The sequence below is a fragment of the Canis lupus genome, chromosome 20, assembly GCF_003254725.2.
Source record: "Canis lupus dingo isolate Sandy chromosome 20, ASM325472v2, whole genome shotgun sequence".
Taxonomy (NCBI): domain Eukaryota; kingdom Metazoa; phylum Chordata; class Mammalia; order Carnivora; family Canidae; genus Canis; species Canis lupus.
In genome coordinates this window covers 43,991,707-44,013,682 of record NC_064262.1, presented here as the reverse complement: position 1 = coordinate 44,013,682, position 21,976 = coordinate 43,991,707, and the positions used below count along the sequence as shown (strand labels likewise).

General features: G+C 51.4%; 3 protein-coding genes and 1 long non-coding RNA gene across 13 annotated transcripts in view; 2 read left to right on the top strand and 2 right to left on the bottom strand.

Moving 5' to 3' along the window:
- GATAD2A (GATA zinc finger domain containing 2A) overlaps positions 1 to 4,817 on the top strand; it is a 107,492-nt gene extending 102,675 nt beyond the window's left edge. For 6 of the 8 annotated variants that reach the window (XM_025458183.3, XM_025458184.3, XM_025458185.3 and 3 more), the window contains 3 exons: positions 670 to 744; positions 1,046 to 1,241; positions 3,292 to 4,817. In XM_025458183.3, coding sequence (XP_025313968.1) covers positions 670 to 744; positions 1,046 to 1,241; positions 3,292 to 3,422 — 402 coding nt within the window. In that variant the 3' untranslated portion in view covers positions 3,423 to 4,817. The remainder of the gene's footprint in view (positions 1 to 669; positions 745 to 1,045; positions 1,242 to 3,291) is intronic. The other 2 variants (XM_049098068.1, XM_049098067.1) reach the window with 1 other exon arrangement.
- Positions 4,818 to 11,113: 6,296 nt separating this feature from the next.
- On the bottom strand, positions 11,114 to 12,530 carry TSSK6 (testis specific serine kinase 6). The gene has a single exon (XM_025458194.3). It carries the CDS (start codon positions 12,384 to 12,386, stop codon positions 11,565 to 11,567), a length of 822 nt encoding a protein of 273 aa, XP_025313979.1. The 5' UTR covers positions 12,387 to 12,530; the 3' UTR covers positions 11,114 to 11,564.
- A 132-nt stretch (positions 12,531 to 12,662) lies between these two features.
- NDUFA13 (NADH:ubiquinone oxidoreductase subunit A13) lies at positions 12,663 to 21,948 on the top strand. 3 transcript variants are annotated; one of them, XM_049098063.1, is made up of 5 exons: positions 12,663 to 13,334; positions 19,776 to 19,847; positions 21,011 to 21,082; positions 21,463 to 21,532; positions 21,756 to 21,948. In XM_049098063.1, exons 1-5 carry the CDS (start codon positions 13,237 to 13,239, stop codon positions 21,873 to 21,875), a joined length of 432 nt encoding a protein of 143 aa, XP_048954020.1. In that variant the 5' UTR covers positions 12,663 to 13,236; the 3' UTR covers positions 21,876 to 21,948. The 3 variants fall into 3 exon arrangements, with proteins under 3 accessions (XP_048954020.1, XP_048954021.1, XP_025313980.1); XM_049098064.1 differs by having other exon boundaries at positions 12,668 to 13,334; positions 19,769 to 19,847; XM_025458195.3 differs by having other exon boundaries at positions 12,685 to 13,330; positions 19,769 to 19,847.
- LOC118351727 (uncharacterized) lies at positions 18,151 to 21,832 on the bottom strand. Its single transcript, XR_004807646.2, has 2 exons — positions 21,734 to 21,832; positions 18,151 to 21,142 (listed from the first exon to the last, which is right to left on the bottom strand). It is a non-coding gene; the product is annotated as an uncharacterized LOC118351727 (long non-coding RNA).
- Positions 21,949 to 21,976: the final 28 nt, after the last annotated feature.

Sequence of the window (21,976 nt, the reverse complement as noted above, 5' to 3'; positions counted from 1 at the left end):
GAGAGTCCGTGGAGAACCAAAGCTGCGGCCCTGTGGCCCAGTAACCTGGGCTGGGCAGCTTCACCTTCTAGGAGAGGCCTTGTTCCCTTAGCAGGGAGTTGTTGGTAGCAAGCAAGATGTTCTGATGTTCTGTCCCACGCTGGGCAGTCATCTGCCTGGTTGTTAACTGTGTGTCTAAATTGCATTTAATGGTGGCCTTTGGTGGTGAAAATACTAATTTGCAGTTTCTTTAGATTTTATAGCTTTCACTTGCAGTGTTCCGGCTGACAAGTACTTCTTGTCTAAAAGGACTTTTTCTGAAAGCCACATTGAGATGCAAAAGGGGCATTTGGAAGAAATGTTCTAGCTAAATTAAGGAGAGAAGCAAGTTTGAAATCAAGTTCTTTTGGCTGCTTTTTTTTTTTTTAATGCTTTGCTTTCCCACCCCCTATAGACCCAAAGCACCCCGTTGGCAATTTTTTGTGTCCTCGGAAGTCATTTGTAATTCACTAATAAGCACATCTTCTCAAGATCTTTATGTAGTGGGTGGCTGTGCTGCCCTCAGGAAACGGCTTGTCCCGTGGGGACTGGGCCTCATGTGGCCACAGCTGCTGCCCTTTGGTCACTCTAGGTCATCCTAGGCCGTCTGTGGATGGTGCTGACCTCGATTTCAACCCCCCATTTGTGTAGGTCATAAAACCCCGGCGTAAGTTGGCGTTCCGCTCAGGAGAGGCCCGCGACTGGAGTAACGGGGCTGTGCTACAGGTCAGAACTGCGGTGCTGGGAGCCCCTGCACCGCACCACCAACCAGCCCTCACGCCCCAGACCGTGACCACGTCAGTCGCCGACTGTCACGCTGCCTGTGTCTGTCTGTCTCTCTCTCTCTCTCTCTCCCTCCCTCCTTCCCCTCCCCCCTCGGTGTAACTTACCTGGTCTCCTGATTTTGGACTTTAGGGACCCTGTGTGGGTGGGAAGAGGTCGGCCAGAGCACGGAGAGGCTGCGCTGAGCGTCTCGCCCTCTGTCACCCTTACCCACATGAGCCATCAAACCGTCTCTCCACTGTAGGCCTCCAGCCAGCTGTCCCGGGGTTCGGCCACAACGCCCCGTGGCGTCCTGCACACGTTCAGCCAGTCACCCAAACTGCAAAATGCAGCCTCAGCCACAGCCCTTGTCACCAGGACCGGCAGACATTCCGAAAGAGCTGTGAGCACCGGCAAGGGCAATACCGCCACCAACTGGAAGAAGGCACCCCTGAGTACAGGTGGGCTGCCCCCATAGGGCACCTTGTCACGGTGAAGTCCATCCCTTCTTTTTATCTAAGACATGCACACAATGCGGTGTGAACAGAAATGGTGCAAAGAGCTCTGAAATCCTAGACCTGAGCCCTGAGAGCAGCTACTTAACTCTTCAGCTTAATCTCTGTTCATTAAATAGGATGCCCCAAACAAGGGGTAGCCCTGGGTAGATAATAATTGCTCTTGACTCAAAATGCTGGGCAAACTCAGTTCAGGTAGTGTCTGTCTGTCTGTCTCCCCCCCTCCCTACACACACACACCATCCAGTGGACACCTGTCAAACACAGACCTCTTTCTTGCCAATTCTGGCACCCCTCCCACTCCTTTCAGCCATAGCAAATGCCTGTTTTTGCTGTTATGTTAGAACTATTCTGATGCACTAATTTCATTTCTTGTTCAGCCAGATAATGTTCTTCATTCCCTGCTTTGTGGGACACTCTTCCCACCCTCTGACTTGGACAGGTCAGGTGCAAAGTGTAAACTAGAACAACATGAGGAGGAGGGTAGGTGGAAGATTCCTGGGCTAGGACTTTAAGGTGGGTGGCAGAGGATTCTGAGGGGAAAAAAAAAAAAAAACACATTTGAGGAACAACTCGAGGGAGGGGGATACATCCCTCAGGATCCTATTCTGCCACAACCCCATCATCCCCCATACCACTTTCCCTGGTTTTTATTATTTATGCCCTGGCATTAAGATGACAAATATTTGTTTCCATCAAAACCAGGAAAATGAAAGGTAGGCAGCAAAGGGCTGAGAGAAGGAGACAGGTGAGTACTTTTCACTGTGGGAGTCAGGACCCCTCCACACCCCTGCTCAAGTTTGCTGTATCCCTGTAGGAAAAGGAGGTGATGACATTGAGAGTCCTCTCCCTAGGCAGAACTGGGAAAGCCAGGCTGGCTGTGCAAACACAACACAGGAGTCTTCTGTGTGTGCAGCTGACCATAGAGTTAGAAATGTGGCCAAGAGTGAAGCTCAGGAAAGGGAGGACGTTTGTCTGGTTGCAGAAGAATCTGAGCAGCCTAGAGAGCATCTGTAAACATAAGCAGGCAAAGAGGATTTTGTACAGCATGTTAAAGTTGCAGCTAAGAACTCACAGCTGTATGAAAGTTCCTTTTGTGGGAAATTTTGAAGTATATGAAATCAGATAAAGGTGTGTACATGTATACACAGTGGTAGCACCCGTCTAAAGACCGTGTGTTTGATATTTGAAAGGGACTATGAAGGAATAAATAGTTGCTATATTCCATAGTAGGACTAGAGGTAAATGTGTAATAGCTTAAAAGCAACATTTCGCAAAAGAATTCTAGTCTAGCAGCACTCCTAATTACCCTTGGTTTCTGGGCAGGACCCAGTCAGGTTTCCTTTTAGTATGTAGAGAGGTTTCCCTTTTGCATTTGACCTCAGAACACTTGTTCCACAAAATGTAGTAATCTTCACCCAAAATACCTTTGAGGTAACACAGTGATAAGGGTAGGGGACGGAGCAGTCCTTACCCCCAGGCCAGCCAAAAACCTATGTGTGTTGGAACTGGGGAGTCATTTGCTCATTTTCTAGTTGTAAAAAAGATGCTTATTCATTGGGGAAATTTAGAGAATACAAAAAAAGAATGGTGTTTCCACTCCAGGAGAACAGATGCTGTACTTTGGGGCTTTTCCCCCATTCTGCCTCTCCACTGGTGTGTCATTTGTGTGTACCTCAGTGCACTGCAGAAGCATCATGCTCTGTTCACCATCCCGTGTCCTTCTTAATATTTTCATGAGAGGGATCCCTGGGTGGCGCAGCGGTTTAGTGCCTGCCTTTGGCCCAGGGCGCGATCCTGGAGACCTGGGATCGAATCCCTCGTCGGGCTCCCTGCATGGAGCCTGCTTCTCCCTCTGCCTGTCTCTGCTTCTCTCTCTCTCTCTCTGTGACTATCATACATAAATAAAAATTAAAAAATAAATAAAAATAAAAAATGTTTTCATGAGAGAGTATTACCAGACCATGAAAAATTCTGTCACTCTGTTCTTTTGTAGGTGGGGCCCTTGCGTTTGTCAGCCCGAGCTTGGCAGTGCACAAGACCTCCTCAGCTGTGGACCGCCAGCGGGAGTACCTCCTGGACATGATCCCGCCACGCTCCATCCCCCAGTCAGCCACGTGGAAATAGTGCGAGCCGTGCCCAGTGGAGAACAGGCTCCCTCCTCCCTCCCACCTGGCCCTGCCACCCTCCACTCGGGAAGACCTCATGCTCCCTGAGAAAATGAGTGAGCGAGCGCCAACTGCGCTGCAGAAGCAAGGGCTCCATTCTTGGCTGCAAAGTCTCGTCGCAGCTGAGGGGCTGCTTCACAGGTGGACGAGGAATATCACTGAGGGACCTTTCCCTTGGGCTTTTTTCCTTTCTTTGCCTTTAGTTTGCCCAACACCAGCAGAAAAGTGGACCTCGGGGGCTGGTTCTGCTTCCGGCCCTTCCTTTCAGCCCTCTTTTCCCGCCCCCCGGCAGGGTGCACGGACGGCTCACCCTGGACACTGTGACACGCTCGGCAAGACCGGCGCCCGGGGCTTCTGAAGTCGAGCGGAGCGTTCTGTTTTGTTTTTGCTTTTCCCCATCTTAGCCTCCCAATCTTTGACTGCCTTCCTTCATGGCAATCTTTAGGTTGACAGATTTTTTTTTTAATCACCTCATGATGACGGAGTTTAAAGTAAACCGTGCAGACCCAGGGGTCCCTGCCGAGCACGGCCCCCACACCCCAGAGGGTGGGCCACTGACCGCCCAGCCCTCGCTCTAGCGGAAGGCCTCTGCTGCTGCTCATCCCGGAGACCCCGGACGTCCCACACTTAGCAGAAGAACAAACTGCAACCCAGACCCCAGCCAGAGAGCCTGGGATCCCAGAAGCTGCACACCGCCAGTGGAGGAGGGAGGAAAGAATTGACAGCAACATCCAGAGCCTGAGTGGGAAGTTGGAGGGGCGGGCAATTGTGTTTTTTTGTTGTTGTGGTTTTATTTTATTAAATTTTTCCTTTTCTTTTCCTACTTATTTTGATGGACAACATCCTAAGCTGCCCTGGCCTATGCTCCTGTCAGGTGTGTCTGGTGGGGATGTGCCCCTGCCCCTCCAAGACTTCAGGGTTTCCGTTTGGATCTAGTATAGAACCTTCCCTTAAAACAGAGCCATGCTGCCAGGGTTTGCCTTCAGACTTTTTTTTTTTTTTTAAACCCTCTTTCAAGTCTACAGAAATGTCTTACAAAGGATCAGGTCTGCTCTTAGTTGTGTTTCATTTTGGTTTTTCCCACTCCTTAAAATTCGGTTTCCAGGAGGATAGGCAGAAGCTGTCGTGAGTGTGCTGTGCAGGGGCCGTCTCCGTGCAGGTGCGAGGGCGCCTTGTGTGTATGCACACATGTTTATCGACGTGGAGATGGGGTACGCTGCTCCCCACTTCAGCCCCAGCCCTAGTTTTCCTATCCGTGCAGTTAGGGACTTAATTTAAAATCCTTATTTTGTAGGGCCGCCTTCTTCAAAACACACTGCTACAACATTCTAATAAAGGCTCATTTAACCCCCTCTCTCATGTTGTGTGAATATCCATGTTTAGCAACATTTTGACCCGCGGTAGAAGACCTAGTTTTGCAACATGCTAATTTTTTGTTGTGTAAAACCCTATATCTCTCACTGATTTTTATTTCGAGTGCATAACTTGGGCTGAAAGAGGGGAGGGCGGGTAAGGGTGGTTTTCATTCCAAGATCCAGGGATTTGGGGGAAAGGAGGGAAATTGACATGGAGGGTGTTTTTACCCCAAAAAATCAAAAGAGTATGCAAGCATTTCTATTTCTCACATTTTTCTGTGTGCCTGGCAAATAAATACTTGTCTTATACTACCCTGAGCTGTTAGCCCTCTCTGTTCAATGACATGGGCCAGATTTTCCAAATCCTTCAAGAAGGAGCACCAGGGCTGGCCTCTCCCACGGGCAAACAGACCTCAGTTCTATGCAGTAACTCGGGATCAGGTGTCCAGGCGAGAGTCACCTCTGCACTGGAGGGGTGTGCCAGGATTGTTGTGCCCCAGCTGGGGTTGAATGGGTCTGTGACTCATAGGCCCGAGCTGAACTGGGCTACACAGGTTGGCTCTTAACCTCAGCCCTTTAAAACCTCGCTCATCACTGTGCTCAGGAACCACCTTTACTCACCTTGCCTGGCTGGACTTCTACTGGCCTCTGAGCTTTTAAGTGGGCCTCATGAATTCAGTACAAACCCGACCGCCACGGGTGGAGGATGGGGCTACTGGCCCTAGCTCTGCCTCCTCCAGCCCAGGGTCCCTAAGAATAATCCCACCAGGGGCCCCTTACTGTGACATGTAACTTTTTTTTTTTAAGGGGACAAGAACGTGAGATGCCTTAATCTTTTGTTAATTTCTACTGTATCAAAACTCCCCCCCCCATTTTTTTCTTTTATTTCCACCTTTGCAGTATAACTTCTGATAAGCCCCAAATGAGTAGTTTTTTGATGAGGTTTATAATGTTACAGGAAAGGCATATCAAATACCTCTCTGCATGTGGGGTTTCGACATACTAGGAAAGGATAGTAACATGAAGAGTGTTCTCCCAACAGCAAAGGCTGTCTCAAAATTGGCCACAGTGCCCGGGTCCTGGTCTCCCCTCCCCCCCACCCCAGGAGCCTCAGGACTAAAAGGACCTGGTTTGTAGGAGCAGTGAGAATGTGGGAACTCCCAGTCCCAAATGATGATAATGGTCCCGAGTTACCTGTGACATGAACTCTTAATGGCAACTGGAAACTGTTTCAGATGCTAGCCACTCAAGGGTGAAGGGTTGTATGTTTGAAATGGCCATGCATGTGCACACACACATATATGTGTCCACTTGGAGCCACCCAGTGCTCTCTGGCCATCCAGCCCATGTCACTGGATCCCCAGTGTCCCAGCTGTGGTGTTGGAACCCACACGTTTCATAAGGCCAACAGTTGCCCTTCTCCCAGGGGTAGCCTCTGGTCCTGTCTGTACCCCAAGACCTTCATGAAGCAAAACTTGGCCCCAGTGCAGAGGGAATAAAACAACTGAGTACAGCCCTGCTGTGTGTTGTGGCTCCTGTGTACCACAAGTCCTCATTTTCCTGTGGACAGAGACATGGTGAGGAGTTTTGTATATAAACACTCATCACAGGGGTGTAAATCATAGAAAAGACTATCTGTCATTGCTGCTCCACCATAGGGTTTTTGATGCCGAGTTATGCTGCATATGATGGTTGCCTAAAGAACTTGGACTGAGCTTTTTTTTTTTAAGGACAGCTGAAGTTTTATAATCCTTAACAATGAAAGTGTAATAGACAGTTACACTAGTGCAGGGTATTTGGAAGGTGGGGGCTTGGGGAAATGGGTGGGTGGGGCGGTTGTCACTTGTATTTATTGTGACTCTAAATCTTTGATAATGTAAAAGGTTGACCACCAAACCGGAATAGAAGTTCCAATAAACAGGCTGGAATCAATGGCTATACTTGTGTCATGAGGAAGTTTTAGAATATGACGGAAAATAAAGAAATGGACAATGTATTGGCTGTATTTTTCTTTTGTCCCCTCGGCCCTGGTTTTCCTGCATTATTTTTGTCCCAGCACTGGGACAGCTTGGAGACTGTGTAAGGTGTAGCAGGGTGACCCCTTGTTAATGGAGAAACAATGAGACATCTGTTTCTTAGGCTTCTTTTGGACTTCCCTTCTAAAGTGAGTGGATTACCTCCCCAAACTGGGTGCTGTGGCTTTGCTTCTCAGCCTCTGGCTTCAGAACCTGTGGCTTTGTGGCCTACTTATTCACAGCCAGAGGAAGTGAGGTGAGAATCCAGTGGGTTTTACCCATCCACTGGCTCTTAGCCCCTTCCAGCCTCCACCTCAGAGTGGTAGATTTTTCTGGGCTACTTTTCAGGCTTGGCATCTGCATTGGATGTCTGCTACAGGACATATTATAGATGTGGATTCTAGCACAGATGGAGCTACCCTGCTGGCTCTGAAATGAACAGTTTCTGATGAAAATTTGTTTTCAGATGTTGACATGCTGTTTCAGAAGTTATTCATAAAGTGAGACCTGTGATCACTGGGGAATTTTTTTTTTTAAGATTTTATTTACTCATGAGAGACACATGGGGCAGAGACAGGCAGAGGGAGAAGCAGGCCTCCAAGAAGGGAGCCCAATGTGGGACTCGATCCCGGGACGCCAGGATCACGCCCTGGGCTGAAGGCAGGCACTAAACCGCTGAGCCAGCCAGCGATCCCTAATATCTTTTAAAGGATTTATTTTAGGGGCACCTGGGTGGCTCAGTTGGTTGAGTGTCTGCCTTTGGCTCGGGTCATGATTCCAGGGTCCTGAGATGGAGCCTCACACCTGGCTCCCTGCTCAGCCAGGAGTCTGCTTCTCCTTCTCCCTCTTCCCCTCCCCCTGCTTGTGTGTTTATTCTCTTGCTCAAAATTTTTTTAAATGTATTTATTTTGGGGGGAGAGAGTACACACACAAGTAAGTGGGGGGAAAGGCAGAAGGGGAGAGGGAATCTCAAGCAGATTCCGCTGAGCATGGATCCCAATACAAGGCTCACCTCACAACCGTGCAATCACAACCTGAGCCAGAGCCGAGTTCTATGCTCAACTGTGGCACCCAGACACCCTGATCATTGGTGAATTCTTTTTATTCATTCATTCATTCATTCATTCATTCATTCATTCATTCATTCATTCATGATAGAGAGAGAGGCAGAGACACAGCCAGAGGGAGAAGCAGGCTTCAAGCCCGGAGCCCAACGCGGGACCCGATCCTGGGACTCCAGGATCGCGCCCTGGGCCAAAGGCAGGCACCAAACCACTGAGATCCCCCATTGGTGAATTCTAATGTGCCTAAAATATGAACTGTTTCCCTAGGTGCTTTTATCTTTATTTTATTTGCAGTCTCATCTTTTTTGTTAAAACATTCCTGACTCTGGCCTGGGGGTTGATGGTCCTCTCCAACCACCACATCTAGCTAGGTTTCACATGGGCAAGGCACAGACCTGACAGAAGTCATTACAGAAATTAAACCCAAACCTTCGGGCAGCCCTGGTAGTGCAGCAGTTTGGTGCCACTTGCAGCCTGGGGCGTGATCCTGGAGACCCGGAATGGAGTCCCACGTCAGGCTCCCTTCATGGAGCCTGCTTCTCCCTCTGCCTGTGTCTCTATGAATAAAGAAAATCTTTTAAAAAAATAAAAATAAATAAAAATAAACTCAAACATTCCCGGTCTGTGACACATCTGATTGGTGCCCCATGCCCCAACACAGGCTGAGAAGCACTCTTCAGACATTTTCTCAGGGGCTCCAAATTCAGTCCTCAAGTGAGTTTTCACTGGGTTAGGCACAGGCTCCTCTACTGACCCACGTCTGATTTCAACAGGGGTGAGTCTCAAGCAGCTTCTCCAGCCAACACATGCCCCAGTCTCTAATGCTTGTCCCCTCCAAACTGAGCTGCAGGTCTGTAGCCATAAGGAAGGAGGAAACCGGGATCCCTGGGTGGCGCATGGGATCCCTGGGTGGCGCAGTGGTTTGGCGCCTGCCTTTGGCCCAGGGCGCGATCCTGGAGACCCGGGATCGAATCCCACGTCGGGCTCCCGGTGCGTGGAGCCTGCTTCTCCCTCTGCCTGTGTCTCTGCCTCTCTCTCTCTCTCTCTCTGTGTGTGTGTGTGTGTGACTATCATAAATAAAAATTAAAAAAAAAAAGGAAGGAGGAAACCCCCCCCAAAATTTAAAAAATTAAAAAAAAAGGAAGGAGGAAACCCAGACCCCATTGCTCACACAGATTAATCTATGGATAGAAAAAGGCACATGGGGCAGCCCCAGTGGCCCAGCGGTTTAGCGCTGCCTTCAGCCCAGGGTGTGACCCTGGAAACCCGGGATCGAGTTCCACGTCAGGCTCCCTGCATGGAGCCTGCTTCTCCCTCTGCCTGTGTCTCTGCCTCTCTCTTTCTCTCTCTCTGTGTGTGTGTGTGTGTCATGAATAAATACAATCTTCAAAAAAAAAAAAAAAAAGGCACATGCTATACCCAAGGCACTAGGATTCCTTGTGACAAAGCCAAGGAGGGAAAAAGGTGTCAGGGAAGATGTGCTGAAGCCAAGTCTGGAATGAAGAAAAGTGGGAAAGTGGTGCAGGGAAAGGCAACAGCCAGTGCAAAGGCTCAGAGGTGAGATCAAACCTGACGGGTTGGGGATCCCTGGGTGGCTCAGCGGTTTGGCGCCTGCCTTCAGCCTAGGGCGTGATCCTGGAGACCCCGGATCGAGTCCCACATTGGGCTCCCTCTTGGAGCCTGCTTCTCCCTCTGCCTGTGTCTCTCATGAATAAATAAAATCTTAAAAAAAAAAAAAAAACTGGCGGGTCAAGGACAAGGTAGGCAGTGTGGCTGGACCACGGAGCAAAGGGGTAAGAATGTAGGTTTCATTCTGTGTGTAGTGGGAGCCTCAAGAAGGCTCAGGGTGTGATCTTTCAATGGGCCACAGCCCTTGCCTACAACCTGGAGAATAGGTTCCCACCTCCATTTTCCAGATGTGGAACCCAAGGGACCAGAAGAGGCACCCTCCTAGTGTAAACCAGAGGGGTTGGGGTTTCTTTCTTTCTTAGCTCAGATGTGAACCAGCCAGGACTGGAGGCAAGACACTTCCCCTCTCTTAGCCTCGGTTTCCTCATCTGCCTATTTGAAGGGGGTTAGGGAAGAGCTGGCATTTAACCAGGGCACCTGAGAACCACAAAGGGTGAGTGAGCAGGAGCAGGGAATGGTCAGACCCATAAGATGACCAGCCTCCTTGAGGGACTGTGGGTTCGGAGGCGGGTAGGATTAGGGTTTAGGGAGACATCTTCCATGCACCCGAATGAAAGACAGCCGCCATCACCAAACCCCCTAACCTCATTGCAACAAAATAATCCCCAATCTCCCCCAGGCCCTGGGGGCTCTCCTCTCCAGACATATACTTTTACTGCTCCACCTCTTTGCCCTGCCTCTCCATTCCAGCCATAGGACTTTCCCAAACACACCAGCTCCAATGTATCTTGGGAACACTCAGAACACTTTCCTTAGCTGTTTCCAGCGGCTGATTCCTTCAGGGTTCAGCTCATAATGTCTGCTTCAGTCGTTCCTTGGTCACCCACCCTTCCTCTCACCCAGCATTTAGCACAAGTTACAATTCTTTTCCTTCCACACCATTCATTTTTGCTTGACTTTTCACTTGCCTCCTGAGGGGAGTGATGGATCCAAGCCTCTTTGTTGAGTCCCAGAGCTTGGCACACAGTAGGCATGAATGAATGAATGCATGAATGAAGAAGAGAGGACTGAAGTAACCAGCTTGCCCAGCAGGCTTAGGCCCCCACCCTTGATCCTCTCCCCTTCAAGGCAACTTCTTTACTGAGGAAAGGCCCTTACTAAGGAGAGTTTCCATCACCTCCCACCCCCACTCCAGCCATATCCAGTGTCAAATTCCAAATGTGTTCTTGGTTAAGTGTTTGTGTGGGCCTCAATTTCCTCATCCTGTAAACGCCCGGTTTCTGTTAAGACAGGTGCCCCTCCCTCCGCCCCCACGCTGTTCCATCCTTAAACACAGGGAGAATGCCTTGCTCCCCAGCCCCGCATCTCCATTGCCAGGGTCATCGCAACCCTAGGCCGACCCCAAAATCCCTTTAAGTCGGCTGAGGCTGGAGAGCCCAAAAGTCCGCTTTGAATCCACCCAGTTCCCTTTCGAGACCTAGACCAAGAACCTTAACAAGCTTTCCTCCACAACGGGGCGCCGCGCCTGCCTCCCCGGGGGACGACCTCCCACCCCTGCTCGGTAAAAGGGCCACTGCTAGAGGCAGGTTCGAGGAAGAGCGAGTTTATTGCAAGTTGCAAGGAGGCAGTGCCGGGAGCGCGCCTTCGCCCACCGGCATGCGCGGCTGCCTAGAGAAGGGCGCCCTCCACCCGCGTCCACTCGCGGGCAGCTCCTCCAGGTAGCCACCGCCTGCCAGCAGCCGTCGCTCATTCCACGCTGGCGCAATGCTTCCGTTTCTTCTCGTCCCTTCCCCTCCCGAGGCCTTCTCTTGGGGAACAGAGGAAGCGCTTGCGCCCTCCTGCTCTCGGGATCGTGGGGAGAGGGGTTAGATTCCAAACAGGGGCGACTACGGCCCCAGCCGTCCAGACAGGAAAAAGGGGGAAATGCGCGTGCGCAGTGGCGCGTGTCGGCTTCGCGGGGGTACGGAAGCGCGCTTCACGCGCGTGCGCTGCGCTTGCGCAGTGCTCGGGACGGCGGGAATGGTGGGAACCCCGGCTTCTAGCCGGAGTCCCCCGCACGCAGCCAGCCGTTGCGCGCTACCTGGCCCGCTGAGGGCCTGGCAGAGGGGCTGAACTGCAGCAGTTCTGCGATCAGGGCCCTGCAGCGCTCGGACACCTCGAGGCCATCGGGGTAGAGGACGCCGCGCTTCTGGCGCCTGGGCAGACCAGCGATATCCGAGTCATCGAAGGGCATGCACCCGGTGACCATGACGTAGAGCACGACGCCCAGGCTCCACACGTCGTACTTCTTGGGGTCGTATGGGATACCCAAGAGAACCTCAGGCGACGCGTAGGCGGCGGAGCCGCAGTAGGTGGTGCTCAGGTCAGGATAACCGTGTGCCTGGCGACCAAAGCCAAAGTCAGTGAGCTTGACGCGGCGCTCGTCGGGGCTCAGCAACACGTTTTCGCACTTGAGGTCACGGTGCACGAGGTGGTGGTCATGCAGGTAGCGCACAGCCCCAGCGATTTGCGCGAAGAGGTCGCGCGCCTGACTCCCGGGGATGCGCCCGTTGCGCTGCACTGCCTGCAGCAGGTCGGTGGCGGCCGCCTCCATCACGATATACAGCTTCCCGTTGCACACTTCGATGAACTCGAAGACGTGCACGATGTGCGGGTGCCGCACGCCCCGAAGGATGGACAGCTCACGCGGCAGAAACTTGTTGACGAAGTCGGGTGGCGCGCGCCGCCGGTCCACCACCTTGATGGCCACCGTGCCCTTGTACTTCTTGGACGTGGCCACCTTCACCTTGGAGTAACTGCCCTCGCCTATCGTGCGTCCCAGCTTATAGCCGAGTTCGCTCAGAAGTTTGTCGCCCGACATGGTGGCGCCTGGGGCGCGCGGGGAGCAGGAGGCGGCTGCTGTCGGGGGGCGGCCGGACTCCAATCTCGGGCCTAACCCATGGCGCTTGGCACCTGCACACCCGCACCCCCATGTGCCCACTCCCGGGTCCCTGCCGCGGCGGGGCCTTTTATTACCCAGGTAACAATTTCTGCCTTGTGAAGTGACTGCGGGCGTCACCCCGCCTCGGGTAAGGGCCCCCTGGACCCCGCCCCACAGGGCCACTCAAGGCCATCAGGCTTTGTGACTCATAATCACTCTAAATGGTCCAGTTCCCATGAGAGGCTACTAGCAAGGGGTCCCGACCACCACTCGGGAGCAGCATCGGTGCCTGGCATTGGGGCAGCTCCTCATGAGTCAAATCTGAGCAGCAGTCGTCCCCTCAGCTTCGTGTACCCAGCCCTGGCCGTGTGGAGCCTTGGGACGCCCGCACAGCCCCGCGAAGGGGAGAAAACGAGAAAGGGGGCTTAACACTCGGTGACGTGGCTCCCTCAGAGCTTGGGGTAAATGGCCTGAGCATCGCACCAGAGGGAAGGTGTAAGGGAGGTCCTTTAGGGCAAGGACCTGGGCGACTGGACGGACTACAGCCGTCTACAGCGACTGAGGCAGCCCCGTCTAAAAGAAGAAACAGGGAGTCTTCCGCTGCAGCTTGGCCACTCAGTTGATCCCTGTAGCCATCGCCCAACCTCCCTCGCAGTGGGATCGCTCCGCTAAGGTCCTAGGTGCCCTAGTCCCCGCCCAAGACATGCGCCGTACGGTCCGCCACACTCATCATGGCGGCGGCCGCCGGACGTAACTTCCGCCCGCGGCCGGAAGTGCGGGTCCTGCGAGCATGGCTGCGTCGAAGGTGAAACAGGACATGCCCCCGCCGGGGGGCTATGGCCCCATCGACTACAAGCGGAACCTTCCGCGTCGGGGACTGTCGGGTCAGTGTCGCACAGCGCCGGGGTGTCAGAGTTGGGGCTTCGGGGCGCCGCGACGGGGGCGGGGCGTCGGGGGGGGTCGCGGGCCTCAGTTTCCACTGCGGTGTGAAGGGAGAAGGAGCCCAGGGGTCCCCAGTAGCTTCGGTGGTAACGACGGTAACTGCTGGAGTTCGTCAAAAGCTTGCTGAGCTTTGCTTTCTTTACAGAACAGCCCAAGAGGTCGATCCTATTAATTCTTTCCATTCTGCAGTTGGTTAAACAGATGAATGTAGCCGGTGCCCCGAGCCCTCGGCCACACTTCCCTCTCACAAGCGGAGAAACAGGCCCTGGAAAGGCTGCTACCTGCCCCCAGGGCCACCCAGTGTAAAACTGGTGGTGAAACTGGAACATTGCGGAAATTTAGAAGATGTTCCTGTCTGGTAGTCCCTACCTGCTTATGTCCCAGGAATATGTATTCTTAACTTTTTCAGATGTTTTAAGGAACATTTAAAATGTTATTGGGTTCCGCACCGAAAAACGTAAAAAATAATAAAAAAAAAAAGTGGAAGGGGCACATACTTTGAACCTAAGATTAACAGAGAAATACAGAATTTTAAACAAGAGTGAAGACATTTCCCATAATTCGTCAAACTATGTTTTGCAAATGTGCCTCAATTAAAAAATAGATATATAGTCATGGAAAAAAAATTATTCAGACAGTAGAAAAGTATCAGGTCAAGACTCAAGCTCTTCCCATCCCCTTCTTGGCTTTTTTGTATCCCAGAACGGAGATTGGCAAACTTTTTCTATAAAGGGCCAGACAAATATTTTATGCTTGACTGACCAGATGTTCTCTGCTTGCTGCTGCTGGCTTTTTATTTTATTTTATTTTTGTAAGATTTTACTTATTTATTTGAGACAGAGGAAGAGAGAGAGGGCAGCCCCGGTGGCGCAGCGGTTTAGCGCCACCTGCAGCCCAGGGTGTGATCCTGGGGACCAGGATCAAGTCCCACATCAGGCTCCTTGCATGGAGCCTGCTTCTCCCTCTGCCTGTGTCTCAGCCTCTCTCTCTCTCTCTCTCTCTCTGTCTCTCTGTCTCTCATGAATAAATAAATAAAATTTTATTTATTTATTTATTTTTAATAAGATCTTAAAAAAAAAAAGAGGAAGAGAGAGAGAGACAAGCATATTCCCCCCACTGAGCAGGGAAACTGTAATGGGGCTCAATCCCAAGACCCCGAGATCACAATCTGAACAGAAGGATGCTTAACTAACTGAGCCACCCAGGTACTCCTCTGCTGTTGCTGTTTTACAACAGTTTACAAACCTAAAAATGTTCTTAGCCCAAGCACCATTACAAAAACAGGTTACAGGCTAGATTTGGCACCACCTTGGCACTTAACTCATCCCAGAGCAGATTGAACGAATATAACGTTATCTGAATCTTTTCATTTCTTTTCTTGAAGTGCACCCCTCAGGTGTGTGGCATGAGGTCTGTTTATATATATGTGCACCTTTGTGATCTATACCCAGACCCGGCTGCCGAAAGGTCCCAACCCTTGGGCCTCCCTGGGTTCCCTCTAGTCAACATGTCTCTTTTTTATTTTTAAGTCACAAATGTGCCCTTAATCCTAGTCCTCTTCCAGTTCATGACACAGTAGTGCCTCTCATGTGCCCTCTAGACCATTATCTAGGGTTGGGCCCCCTAGTTGGACCCTGTAACACCAACTTGCATTGTAGCATATACAAACCTGCCACAGTCTCTCCTGCCTGCAGTGGGTGAGGAAGAGACCCCTTCTGGTGGCACAGTCTTTGTTACATACCATGCCACATTAAGTAGTTTATTGTTTTTTTTTTTTTTTTTTTTTTTTAAATATTTTTTTCTTTATTTATTTATGATAGTCACACACACAGAGAGAGAGAGAGAGGCAGAGACACAGGCAGAGGGAGAAGCAGGCTCCATGCAGGGAGCCCGACGTGGGACTCGATCCCGGGTCTCCAGGATCGTGCCCTGGGCCATAGGCAGGCGCCAAACCACTGCACCACCCAGGGATCCCAAGTAGTTTATTGTTGAGTGTGCCTGTGGCACCGAACCCTGTCTGGAAGAGCTCATAGCCTAGCAGAGGAGGCAAACATACCACACCAGGACTTCCCATTTTGGCAAGACCCCAGATAACCAGGGTCTGCTTTAGCCAGGGTGGGTTGGAAGGACCTCTCTGAAAGTCCCATAGGTGGAGGAAATAGCAAAAGCAATGGCCCTTCTCTCCATCCTGCACCCCACCCCAGTCATCTGTCCTGTGCCCTCCTCCAGCCTTGCGTTTGAGCAATAGTCCCCAGTGGCCCTCTCCCTATTAGTCCTGTCCTGCCCTGCTCCTGTAAGGCACACAAGCCTGGCATCCACTCTCCTCTCTGCCTAGATCACTCTCCACTAGTATCCTAGAACATGCAAAGCTGGCTCAAGCCACCTTTAATCCATACTGTTCCCAAAGTGACTGCTACTGCCATCTTTTCCACTCAGTTCTCCATTCTTTCCTGTGCCCAGCGGGTGGCCCTTTCTTTTCTTCCCGAGTCTTTAACTTTTTTTTTTTTTAATTCACAAACCATACCATACAATTCACCTATTTCATGTGTACAAATCACAGATTTTTATAGTCTGTTCACAGTTGCATGACCATCACCAGGATCTAAATTTATAACATTTCTGGGTCGCCTGGGTGGCACAGTCGGTTAAGCATCCAACTCTTGGTTTCAGCTCAGGTCATGATCTTAGAGTCTTGAGATTGAGCTCCACGTGGGGCTCCAAGATCAGCGTGGAGTCTGCTTCGGTTTTTCTCTCCATGTGCCTCTGCCTCTCTCCTTGTGCACATGCATGCTTGCATGGGGACACACAGACACTCTCTCTCTCTCTCTCTCTCTCTCTGTCTCTCTCTCAAATAACTAAATACACTTTTTAAAAGATTTTATTTATTTATTCATGAGAGACACAGAGAGAAAGAGGCAGAGAGAGGAGCAGGCTCCATGCAGGGAGCCCAGTGTGGGACTCAATCCTGGGACTCCAGGATCATGCCCTGGGCCAAAGGCAGGTTCTCAACTATTGAGCCACCCAGGCATCCCAGTAACTAAATGTGTAACACTTCCATCACTCCAAAGGGAAACCTTGACCCACATCTTCCTACCCCCAGCCCCTGGCATCTAACTACCAGTCTTTGTATCTTTATGGATTTGCCAGTTCTGGACATTTCATATAAATGGGCTCCATTTCTATGTGGCCTTTGGTGTCTGGCTCCTTTCATTCAGAATGATGTGAGTGAAATGTGTATGGAATAGCATGTGTCAAATGCTATTTTTTTTATAGTTGAATATTACTTTTTTTTTCTTTTTATGATAATTTATTTATTTGAGAGAGAGGGAGCACAAGCTGGGGAAAGAGGCAGAGGGAAAAGGAGAAGCAGACTCCTGAGCAGGGAGCCCAACATGGGGCTCAATCCCAGAACCCTGGGATCATGACCTGAGCTGAACCCAAGAGTCGGATGCTCAGCAGACTGAGCCACCCATGTGCCCCAGATTGTTCATCTCTTTATTAATGAATTTGCAGAGTTCTTTATACGTTTTGGTTACCATTTCCTTATCAGAGATACGATTTTCAGAGACTTTCTTCCATTCTGGGGGTTGTCTTTTCATTTTGTTGAGGCATCATTTGTAGCACAAAAGTTTTTCATTTCGGTGAAGAACAGTTCATCTTTTTTTTTTTTTTTTTTTTGTCACTTACGCTTTTGGTGTCCTAGCTGAGAAGCCATTGCCTCATCCAAGGTCGCAGAGACTAATCTGTTTCCTAAGAGTTTTATAGTTTTAGCTCTCAAATTGAGGTCTTTGGTCCATTTTCAGTTAATTTTTGTATGGGGGAAGGAAAAAGCACACTTCATTCTTTTGCATGTGGCTATCCACTTATCCAATTTGCTGAAAGACTATTCTTTTCCCATTGAATTGTCTTGGCACCCTTGTCCAAAATCAATTGACCGTAAATGTGAGGGTTTATTTTTGGACTCTCAGCTCTGTTCCATCGATGTACATGTCTATCCTGATGCCATGCCACACTGTCTTGGATACACAGCTGTGCGTTATGTTTGAAATTGTGAAGTGCGAGTCCTCCAACTTTGTTGTTTTTCAGAATTGTTTTGGTTAATCTGGTCCCTTGAATTTCCATATGAATTTGACAATCTGTTCCTCAGTTTCTGGCTGGTAAAGGGAGAAAGTTGGGATTCTGATGGGGCTACATTGAACCGGTACCTTAGTCTGGGGAGTACTGCTATCTGAACATTGAATGCCGATATTGAACACAGGATGTGTTTCCATTTATTCACATCTTCTTTACTTGTGGCCTGCACCTATTTCTGGGCATGCCCCTCATCAGCCTCCTCCACCAGAGTGGCAGCTCCTGAGGTATAGACCCACACTGAGGGTCTGGGGTCTCAGCCTCACCATTGTCAGGAGGAAGAGTTTGCAAAGGCCACCTTGGTCTTGGAATTTATCTTACACATGGGCTCACACATAGGTGCCTGGTGTGAAGACAAGGGGTCTCCATGAAGATAGCTCAGGCCTATGCCCTGGGGCTGGGTCAAAAGAAGAGGCCTCTGGGCTTCTCTATAGCTACTGAAAAGAAAGAAGCAGCTCTTCTAAGATGTTCCTGCCCAGCACAGTTGGTCAGGCATGTGTAGGAACTGTAGTTGTGCTGAGAGCTGGTCCTCGGCACTTGGGCCTCTTGGGAGAGGTTCTGCCTCCGTGTACAGGAACCATCGCTGTCCTGCCCCCTGTAACATGGAAGTGTCTTACTCTGAGCTAATGGCTTTTTTTTTTTTCTTTAAGTTTTATTTGAGAAAGGGTGAGAGAGAGAGCATGAGCACAGAGAGAGAGGGAGAAGCAGGCGCCCTGCTGAGCAGAGAGCGGGACTCTATCCCAGGACCCCAGGATCACGACCTGAGCCAAAGGCAGACATTTGACTGAGCAAATGTTTTTAACAGGTTTAATTGAGGGGCTGAAAAATCTAACCATTTTTTTTTTAAGATTTATTTATACAGGGAGAGAGAGAAAGAGAGAGAGAGAGACAGGCAGAGACACAGGTAGAGGGAGAAGCAGGCTCCATGCCTGAAGCACGACGTGGGACTCAATCCTGGGTCCCCCAGATCACACCCCGGGCTGTAGGCGGCGCTAAACCACTGCGTCATGGGGGCTGCCCATCTAACCAGTTTCTCATGCATCTCTGGGTCCAGCAGAAATGCCAGAAAACGAGCAGGGGCTGGACCTCCCCTATTCCCCTAACAGGTCCTAGGGAGTAACCTCACCCACCATTTGCTGGTCATTTACTGGGTGTTAACTGGAGCTGGACCTGGCCAAGCTTGTCAGTTTTTTTTCCAGTAACCAGAAGGCCCATCTGGGGAAGAGACCACAGCTGAAAAGATTAGGGGTAGGGGGTGAGCCAGCCTCCCTGAGACCGCAGCAGGCCCTCAGCCTGTCAGTCAGAATCACAGCACAGGTGCCTGCTGGTGTCAGTAAATATTCATGGCAGCGTCTGTTCCCTGGTGCCCTGGTAGGGGGCTTGACCTGCTGGGCCAGGAGGCAGCCCTCCAGGGAGCCAGGGGTGGCTGGGTGGGCCCTGCAGGGCACTGCCTGCCTCTGGCAGCCCCATCCAGCCCCCTGTGGGCAGCACTCAGAGAAGTGGCCCAGGCAGCCAGGAGCCACCATGGAGTTGGACCCAGCTGTAGACCCCATCCTTCCCCATGGAAGCACTTGCTGACTGGTCACCAAACAACCTTCTAGAAGATTGTGGGGCTGGGGCCACCCAGCCAGAAACAGCAAGACCCTTGGGTTCTCCTGCAGTCCCCCCTGACCAGACTCTACCTTCTAGAAACTGTAGCCTGGGTGAGGAGAGGTGTGGCAGCTGCAGCTGCCTCACTTGTCAGAGAAAAGCTGAGGCAGCCTAGTGGCCCTCCCTGCAGGGCAGGTGAACTGAATAAAAGAGTAATCTGCAGGGGACCCCTGGGTGGCTCAGTGGTTTAGCGCCTGCCTTCAGCCCAGGGCGTGATCCTGGAGTCCCGGGATCAAGTCCCGCATCACGCTCCCTGCATGGAGCCTGCTTCTCCCTCTCCCTCTGCCTTCTCTTCTCTGCCTCTCTCTGTGTGTCTCTCATGAATAAATAAATACTTAAAAAAAAGAGTGATCTGCAGTTCGGAGGAGGAAGTCCAAGGGAAGGGGCTGGTGGATATTTCACAGGGACAAAAAAATAATCTGAAAAAATAATGCGCTAGAGATAGTACTGGCCATCTCTAGGAGGGAGTCACTAAGACTTTCTTTGAGTCAGTATTTCTGGTGTAATTGGACAGCAAGCGGATTATAATTCATAAGAAGCTATAGGGGTGTCCGGTCCCAAGGGCAGGTGCGCTGAGCTGGTGTCCCCTCTCCCCACAGGCTATAGCATGTTTGCTGTGGGCATTGGGACCTTGCTCTTCGGATATTGGAGCATGATGAAGTGGAACCGTGAACGCAGGTAGGCCCCAGGCTGGTGAGGCTGGGAGTGCACCTGTAGACTTGGAGTCCATCGGGCCATTTGTCAAACCCTCAAGGCTCAGGAAGTATGGGCCTGGACTGAGTCCATTTCTGAACCTTACTCTCAAGAAAGGACTAGTAACCAAGGAGCTCTTCACCAGGGACCCATGGGTCTGGATTAGAATAGCCCATCTGGTGGAGGTGGAGGGGCAGGCCCAGGACATGCTCTCTTAGTGGTTTTTTGTCAGTGATAACCAGACAGTGAGAACAACAAGGGCTTAGAAGCAAGACAATGGCTGTGCCAGCCACATGGGGCCTGAGGGACCAAGACAGATGGTGGCCTCCATTCAGACTCTGGCTGCCTCTGAGCTGGCTGGATGCCCTGCCAGGTGACCCCTTCTCATTGACCCCTTACTGGCTGAGCCCATCTGTCCTGCCCCACCCTCTGTTATGTGTCCTTAGCACATCCTTTGAGCTCACTTTCCCCCACAAGCCCTGGGAATCCCTGAGGATAGTGCTGGAGAAAGCCCGCATGTCAGGTACTTGATGTTGAGTGAACTCAAACAAGGTCCAGCTTCCGGGGACCACCCACAGAGGTATGGACACAGTAGTGACAACTGTGTGGCTGTGATGGGGACAGAGGCTTGGAGTATGGATGCTACTGTGGGTCTGGAGGGATGAAGGGACAGTGCCAGGGGCCACTTACTGGGCCACATCACTGGGTGCCGCTCCCCCAGTATAGATGGGGCTGGTGGCTCAAAGACACAGAACTACCTGCCCTGGGCTCACACCCCAGGGCTATTTTGACATGAAGCAGATATGGTTTTAAAAGGTTCAGAGCCCTGTGATGAAGGTCCCATCCCCTGTCCCTGGTTCACCACAGTCAGCAGGCCAGGGCTATTTTTAGGATTAAAAAATAAAGTTCTTAATTGAAAAGAAAAGGTGTAAAGCCAACAGTCTTGTGGACCAGTGCCTGTGCCAGCTGTGCTTGCGCCCCTCCCCCTGCCCCCATCTTCTGGCAAGTAGAGCTTACTGCCCAAGCCCTGCCCTGCTCACTTGCCTCTCCACCAACCCCCTTTGCCATGCAACACCCTGTGGGTCTGAGGCCCGGTCATCACCCCCAACTCCAGCCTGATCTGATCTTTCGGTTTTGGGGTTTCACAGGCGCTTGCAGATTGAGGACTTCGAGGCCCGGATCGCGCTGATGCCACTGTTGCAGGCAGAGAAGGACCGGAGGTGAGGCTGCTGGGACCAGGAAGGTCACAGGCCTGAGTGTCCCACCCAGCAGTGCAGAACCTGGCCAAAATGCACATGAGGACTGACAGCTGTGTCCTTGCATACATGAGGTTGCTGTCACCCTGGAGAGAGCCCCAAACTTGACTTAAAGTGGGGACCCAAGAATGGGAAGGCTCCCTGGAGGAGGAGACATTGAGGCTGCAGCAAGAGGACAGTAAAAGTGTAGGGGGGAGGAAAGGAGAAGAGCAGTCAGCATGTGCAGGGTTGGAACTGGCAGGATGTGATGGAGAGTGGAACAGGGAAGGGTCTGGCAGGTTTGTTAGGCAGGGGTCCCTCGGGATGCTCAGGCCTATCCCCCACCTCCCATTCTATCTCCACAGGGTCCTGCAGATGCTTCGAGAGAACCTAGAGGAGGAGGCCATCATCATGAAGGATGTGCCTGATTGGAAGGTGGGTCCTGGGTCAGAGGGAGAGTGGGAGTCCAGCCCAATGCAGAAACAGCCCCCCATGGGAAAGCAGTGGCTGAGAGGAGTAGTGGGGGCCAGGCACACGGAGGGGCAGGCAGCAGCTTTTGGTGTAGGCACAGTAGCCACCAGGCCTAGTGGAGTCCCAGCAGGCTGTATGGGCCTGAAGGGATAGCTGTACTCCCACCTGTATCCCGCTGTCTCCACAGGTGGGTGAGTCTGTGTTCCACACAACGCGATGGGTGACTCCCATGATGGGTGAGCTCTATGGACTGCGCACAAATGAGGAGATTCTCAACGCCAGTTACGGCTTCATGTGGTACACGTAGGGGCCTGCACCCCTTGGACCACTGGGACCCCTGCATCCTCCCCACTGGGAAATAAATATTCTGGAGACCTGTCTGCCTATGTCTCAGCAACTGAGCTACCA